We start from the raw sequence: 7839 nt of genomic DNA, 5'->3' as shown, positions 1-7839 counted from the left end.
GAAGTAAAAAGCGTTTTAACCATAAATGAAGAAACGCTGCTAGTCAAATGGGTTCCTACGACTGAGGCCGACGTTGTTTTGAAGCATACCAACGTCTCTATAGCCTGCTATACAACGGCCATGGCCCGTCTTTGTTTATTAGAATATCTGGAAATTGTCGGGGATAAATGTTTTTACTACGATACAGATTCTCTTGTGTACATGTCCCCCCTGGGAATACCGCTAATAGAAACTGGTAACTTTCTGGGTGAAATGACCAACGAATTGGAAGGTTATGGTAAAAACGCCTACATTGATACCTTTGTCAGTGGAGGATGCAAAAACTATAGTTATTGGGTAACAGATCCAGACTCTGGCAAAAGGTTCAATACAACCAAAGTCAAAGGGTTTCGTCTTAATGTCTCTAACGAGAAACTAGTCAATCACGAAACTTTAAAAGGATTACTAGGCGTTGATTTAGACAAACCCCTTTTGCCCATAACTGTTCCATTTCCGAGACACATTTCGAGGCTTCCCAATCACACGCTTGTCTCTATAGACACTCACAAAGTTTATAGAGCCACGGTCGATAAAATCCGTATACTAGACAATTTCAAAACAGTCCCCTATGGCTACCAGAACCCAACTTAATTTATTAACTAATTTATTGATTTATTTATTTATTAATTTAAAACTAATTTATTAATTTAAAACTAATTTAAAACTAATTTATTAATTTAAAACTAATTTAAAACTAATTTATTAATTTATTGACTAATTTATTAATTTATTTTTTTAAAAGTGTATATTGTATATTTAAAATAAAAAAATTTTAAACTGATTTTGTTCCTTTTTTTCCCGCGCTTCCTGTCATACGCGACACGCGGCGCGTTTCCTTGCTATGCACGACGCGATCATTTCCGCGACACGAAGAAGAAGAAGAAGAAGAAGAAGAAGAAGAAGAAGAAGAAGAAGAAGAAGAAGAAGAAGAAGAAGAAGAAGAAGAAGAAGAAGAAGACGCGCGCGACCCCTATATTAACGTTTGGCCACTTAAAGTTTAATTTATTTAAGCTCGAGAGCTCGGAGAACAATGATTCCCTTTTATCATCCGTGTACCATAACGGTAAATGGACCGAGTGGGGCTGGAAAGACGTTTCTTTGCGAAAGAATCATTAAAAATCATCGGGAAATGTTTGAACCCAATATCGCTGAAATTATTTTCTATTATTCAGAATATCAACCATTTTACGACAGGTTGAAAGGTTTGGTTGTCTTTAAGGAAGGTTTGCCGGATATGAACGAGTACGACGGCTCTCGAAATTGTCTTCTAGTAATAGACGATTTAATGGATCAGAACAAATCAGGTTTGATCGGTTCAATTTTTACCAAGTTTAGTCATCATCGTAATTTAAGCGTGCTATATTTAACTCAAAATCTTTATCATAAATCCAGCGATGCTAGGGACATAAGTTTAAACACAAATTATTTGATACTGTTCAAGCAGGTTAGAGATAAATTGCAAATAAATTATCTAGCTAGACAAATGTACCCGCGTAACCCGAAATTTTTAATGGAGAGTTACATGGACGCTACTGAACAACCTCATTCGTATTTGCTATTAGATTTTAAGCAAAACTGTCCCGAAGATTATAGGGTTAGAACAAACATATTTCCCGATGAGATCATGGTAGTGTACGTGCCCAAAAAGAGATAAATAAGACTCGTATCATACACGAGCATTCATTTGAATTATGAAACGCCGTGCGATTACATCACAGCGAGACGTTCTCGCCCTCTTGAGTAAACTTAAAAAAGGACCTAGACACGCCTTTATAAGATCCGCGGATAAAGGTTTAATAGACGCTATATCAGAATTAGTTTTAAATACGCTACACGGAAACGTGAAATTGAATTTGGCTCAAAGAAGTAGGCTATACAGGTATAAGAATAACCTACGCAAAATAGCTAGTAAAAGAATAGCTTGGAAAAAGAAAAGGGCTATTTTATCGAACCAAAAGGGAGAAGGTCTTTTTTCTTTACTCGTACCGCTTCTTTCCTCGGTTATCGGAGCTTTTAGTTCGTAATGTACCATAAAATGACCTTGGTACCCTTGAATGAACGGCAAATACCGTCTCAACCCACTATTCAACCCGCTGATACTCTAAAGACAGATGTTATGCAAGAATTGAATAGGGAGATGCAAACGGTTTTAAACAACAAATCGTTAGACGATCGCTCCAAATGGATTATGTACCAACAGCTAGTCCAAAGGTACAATAACGTTTCTCGAGAAATCGTGCCGGATCCGACCGAAAAATGGATTGACATGTTCCCCCTCAAATATAAGGGGAGAGCAAAGAAGGTTTTTACTCAGTTGCAATCGCTTGGCGAGACCTTAAGGTGGTCGAAAGAAGGAAGACTATTTGTAAACGGGCGAGAGATCAAAAATTCTGATATAGCGCAGTTAGTATACCATTACATTACCCCCCTTAAAGAAATACCCGAAGGCTGGAGCGATTTTCATAGCATTGTAAAAGAAATTGAAGGACCAAAAAACGCCGTCTCTCCCGAACCAGTCCCCATCCTTCCCCCTCCTCCTCCTCTCCTTCATCTCACTTCCCCGCCAAAAAGAACGCCCTTAAAGAGACGGCTAAGAAATTACAATAAAGAAAATTCAAGCGGGGCTCGTTACGTTACGAAAAGGAAATCTTCTTCTTCTATAATACCAAAATGGCTGAGCTTCAACCCAACAACACCGAAAAATTAAAAACCATATACTATGATCCTTCTAACCCCGCTTCGTTTTCAGGAATAGACGCTTTACATCGAGCTGTTAAAGATGATGGTATATCGAAAGCGGAAGTAATTTCGTTTTTGGAAAGTTCCACCCCGTATACTTTGCATAAAACGGCTCGTAAAAAGTTTAAGAGACGCCAAATTATAGTTCACAATATCGGTGATTTGTACCAAATAGACTTGGTTGACATGCGATCCTTGGCCAAAGATAATGATAACTACACGTTTCTATTGACGTGTATAGATTGTTTTAGTAGAAAACTATGGGTCGTGCCTTTACTACGTAAGACGGGAAAAGAAGTTGTTAGAGCCTTAGCTCTTATATTCAAAGACCAAATACCGATTAGAATAGAAACGGATAAAGGGAAGGAATTTTTGAATTCCTCGGTCAGAAAATTTCTCAAAGAAAAGGGGGTTAAATTCTTTACAACCGAGAATGACGTCCACCACGCCCCCATTGTAGAAAGAGTGAATAGAACGCTAAAGTCTCGTATGTTTAAACTGTTTACCCATCTCCATACTAGAAGGTATATCGACCACCTACGAGATATAGTGTCGGCGTATAACGGCGCTTGGCATAGTACTATTAAGATGACGCCGAATAACGTTAAGCCAACCAATATATTAGAAGTGTATAGAAATATTTACGGGACTGAAAACAAAGGACAGAAAAAACGCCCTCCCCCCCGAATAAAAGTGGGTGATTACGTTAGGGTTAGCAAAGTAAAAATGGTTTTTGAAAAGGGTTACGAAGCCAATTACTCCACCGAAGTTTTCCAAGTTGATTTTATCGGAACTGCCCGTGATCCAGTGATTTACAAGTTAAAGGATCTGGAAGGAAACCCTATAAGTGGCGTGTTCTATCGCGAAGAGGTTCAGAAAACGGTTAAACCTGAAAGGTTCAACATTGAAAAAATTATAAAGCGGCGAAAAAGGCGCGGAAAATTGGAGTTATTAGTATCTTGGGAAGGTTACCCGAAAACCCAAACCTCTTGGGTTCGTGGAGAAGATGTCGAATCAATCGTTTTACCTAACCCTACCAAGTAACGTCAACGGCTCGTTATTTCCCGATAATACCAGGGCGCATTACTGTACCAAGCTACCTAACCCTATTCATTTAAATGGAAAATGGGAAGTGTCTCTAGTAGATATAATGTATACGTCTACTTTTTACAACGTGCCAAGGCCTAAGGAAGAACGTGATGTTAGTTTTCATAACGTTTCCAGATACGGGAGCAAATATACAGTAGGGGAGGTAGTCGATGGAAAGAAAAGAGAGAGAAAAAGTAAAGACGCTAGGCGGGAGACCATAGTTGCGCCCGACGTTCCCCCGGGGTTTTACAAGTCTATAGAACATTTAATAAACGTCATAAATAATTCGTTTGACAAAAATGGCCCATCACCGCGGCTGATTTACGATAACGTAACCGGGCACATTACTATAAACCAACCTGAAAGATTATTGAAACCTTATTTAAAATTCGAAAAACCCATTGCCGAAATACTGGGATACGATGAAGCTAGCGAATGTATCGGTCGTAGCGAAAGACCCTCTAATTTGAATTACCACGTTCCGGACCAGTTATTTATCTATTTAAATATCGCTAGCGATCAGATTGTAGGCGACCACTCGGTTCCTTTACTACGGATCGTTTCGGTTGATGCCAAGAAACCATACGGGTCTCAAATATTTCAAACCTTTACCAATCCTCATTACGTACCCGTTGGTAAAAATTACTTTGATATCATCGAAGTTAATATAAGGAATAGTTTAGGGGAACCGGCGCCATTTGAATACGGGAGCTTAACGGTTAAACTACACTTGCGATGCCTAAGCCAGACGTCTTAGAACGGAGACAATGTTGCTACAAGCAATATTACAATAATCAAGCGGGAACCAGAACCGGAAGTTATTATATAGGGACTAACCCTAATTTGAAAGGACATGGGATAGGATCGTTCTTCCAAGGCTTAGCAAGGTTTGTTAGGCCTTTGCTTACAAGCGGTGCCAAATTCCTCGGCAGAAAAGCCGTTAGTACGGGGACCAAAATTTTCAGTGACGTAGTATCGGGCAAGGATATTAAAGAGGCTGCTAAGAAAAGAGTAACGGAAACTTTAGATGATATTAGAACACAGCATGGGGGAGGGGGGAAACGTCGCAGACGTAAAAAGCCCTTGAAACGAAAACGGGCTCAAAGTAAAAAAGGTATAAAACGAGCGGCTACCAGGAAAATAAAGCCAGTTCGCCGTCGTATACCCTACAGGTCAAGACGACACGATATATTCTCCTAAACATGTTTCAAGCGACAATATCTGAGCTGGACTTTTTCGAATCTGTCCCGATTCAAACATCGGTAGAATCGGCCAAATATGTTTGCTATCGACCTATTTCGGTTTTGGATGGAGACTCTCAGATTGAATTTTACGTTCCTGGAAATGGTGAAGAATATATTGACGCCTCTCTAACTATGCTTTATGTTCGAGCTAAAATAGTACATACGGACGGTACCGATATCGATGACACAGATAACGTAGGACCCGTCAACAATTTTTTACATTCGCTCTGGGATACGGTGGAAGTAACCGACAATGATACGCCTATTTCATCTTCAACCGGAAACTACGCCTTCAAAGCCTATCTAGAAACATTGCTAAACTATGGAGGAGACGCGAAAAAATCTCATTTAACTTCTTCTTTATGGCATAAAGACACGGCTGGGAAAATGGCTTCTGCAACTGAAAACCAGGGACATCTTGTTAGGAAAGAGCTAGCAAAGGGTTCGAAACAGATTGAAATGTACGGAGCCCTACACGCTGATATGTTTAACGTTTCAAAATTCATACCCAATGGCGTTAGTCTTAGAGTCAGGATGACCCGAAATAAACCAGGCTTTGTTTTGCTCGGAGCTCCTCCCCCCGGTGGCGTATGGTACAAACACGAAATACTCGAAGTAGGTTTATATATTCGTAAAGTGCGAGTAGCCCCTCGAGTAATGCTAGCTTTGGAATCGGCTTGGACTAAAGCCACGGCAAAATATCCATTCACTAGGACAGAAGTGAAAGTTTTTACCATTTCGGCAAATATTCAAAAAACTACTATAGATAACGTATATTTAGGGGTTTTACCAAACAGATTAACAGCGGGTTTAGTAACTCATAACTCGTATAACGGCAAATTGAGTTGGAACCCTTTCGACTTCCAAAACTTTAACGTGAATTATATTAATCCGATTATCGGTTCGGAACAAGTGCTAGCTAAGCCTTTGCGACCAAATTTCAAAAAGGGTCTTTACACTAGATCATATTATTCTCTGTTTACCGGATCTGGTACTCATTACAAAGACGATGGTAACGAAATATCTATGAAGGAGTATCCCAAAGGTTATACGCTTTACTGTTTTGATTTGACTCAAGATGGTACCGCGTCAGATATAAATCATTACAACCCTATACGACAAGGACAATTGCGACTTGAACTCGGGTTCGAAGAACCAGTACCCGAAACGCTGAGTTTGATCGTTTATTCAGAATTTCAAAGTTTAATGCACATAGATCATAATAGAACCGTCGTTGTAGATTCGCCATGAACGCTTCAACCATAAGAAGGGTTTTGAGATACACCCGCGGTTTCATGGGCGTATACCCGCGCGATGTTCTACCCAAATATATCCTTCGATACCCGGCTTCCATTGTTATAAATCTAGATAATCACAAAGGAAACGGTAGTCATTGGATTTGTCTCTATATCGATGGGAATAAACAATGTTATTATTTTGATTCCCTGGGGTTGGGTCCCTTGACAGAAGATATTAAAACATTTATGAGAGAAAATTCTACGAAAATAAACTATAATAGGAGGGCTTTGCAGCCCCCCGACAGTTCCGCTTGCGGTATATACTGCGTTGTATACATTATGCACAGAACGAGGAGAAGAAGCACAAACATGTTTTTCAAGAAATTTAAGAGGGATCCGTGGATGAATGACGTCATCATTTCCAACCTCTATAAGAGAACCACGCCCTCCCACTGAATTCTCTTACCCAATCCCGACTCGGTATTAGACCGCGTTATGACGTCAGCCGTTCCAGCCTCTATAAGAGAAACACACACCCCGTGAATTCTCGTATCCAATCCCGACTCGGTTGGTGTTATGACGTCAACCAATCTCTATAAAAGAAGCCCTACGGTCGTTAGAAGATTCATATCTACTCCCGGCTCGGTTTTAAACAGTCATCCACAGACTCGCTGCTAGTTATTATTATGAAGTCCGCCGTTATTGAATTAGAATACCTGAACGGACGCACTCGTAGTGATGGCAGCACGGACATTATCGTGAAAGAAATGGCCATAACAACCATCGAGGCCAAGCCGGCTACCGTTTCCTGGACATTCGCGCCGCCGTACAATAAATCACACGTCTCGATTTCAAAACAACGGCAAAACCAGTGGGTTTCGCGTAATCTGCACCGATTGGACTGGAATGCCGGTTTGACCTCATACGCCAAACTCGACGATTGCCTCGCCGCCGGTCTACAGGGGGTCGACCTAATCTTTTCAAAGGGTGACGAAAAAGTCACCTTTCTCTCTGACCGTCTCAACAGAACGGTTCACGACTTGAACGACTTCAAGTGTCCGAAAGCCACGACCGCGGACATCATTTCTCTCCCCGTACGGTGCTTGTACCCTCACCCCGTCGGTGAGCACCGAACGGCTTGCGCCTTTGACAAGGCTTTAATTTACGCCTTATGGGCTCACTCTAACAAGGGCGAAATTAATATTTCGTGCAATCTAGATATCCTTAATGATATTTACATGTAAAAAAATGAATAAATGTATTTTTTCCTTTAAAAATGATTTTATTTTTTCAACATACACATATTACAGCTTGAAAACAGATTCTCTGAAGGGGGGGAGAACATGTCTGGTCGTGTTATTTGCAGACGAGTGACGTAAACAACATTTGTAAAGGGGGTGAGAGGTTCATAGCAGGGATGGCGAACGGGTCTGGGCACGAATTATCTTTAATCTTGGGGGGATCCATTTGGTTCGAATGTCGTAAACAAC

General features: G+C 40.5%; 1 protein-coding gene across 1 annotated transcript; it reads left to right on the top strand.

The window, feature by feature from the left end:
- The first annotated feature begins 5069 nt into the window (after nucleotides 1-5069).
- On the top strand, nucleotides 5070-6362 carry LOC149630448 (uncharacterized protein F54H12.2-like). Its single transcript, XM_089851318.1, has 2 exons — nucleotides 5070-5749; nucleotides 5909-6362. The coding sequence occupies exons 1-2, from the start codon at nucleotides 5070-5072 to the stop codon at nucleotides 6360-6362; spliced, it is 1134 nt and encodes a 377-aa protein (XP_089707444.1).
- Nucleotides 6363-7839: the final 1477 nt, after the last annotated feature.

The sequence above is a fragment of the Phalangium opilio genome, unplaced genomic scaffold (assembly GCF_054372755.1).
Source record: "Phalangium opilio isolate 3A_F unplaced genomic scaffold, DU_Popi_V2 ptg000103l_1, whole genome shotgun sequence".
Taxonomy (NCBI): Eukaryota; Metazoa; Arthropoda; class Arachnida; order Opiliones; family Phalangiidae; genus Phalangium; species Phalangium opilio.
This window is presented reverse-complemented; position numbering and strand designations above follow the sequence as displayed.

Coding starts and splice junctions, on each gene's coding strand:
- LOC149630448 (XM_089851318.1), top strand. CDS start 5,070: ATGTTTCAAGCGACAATATCTGAGCTGGACTTTTTCGAATCTGTCCCG. Junction 5,750..5,908: donor GGTTTATATATTCGTAAAGT/GCGAGTAGCCCC, acceptor TTTACCAAACAG/ATTAACAGCGGGTTTAGTAA.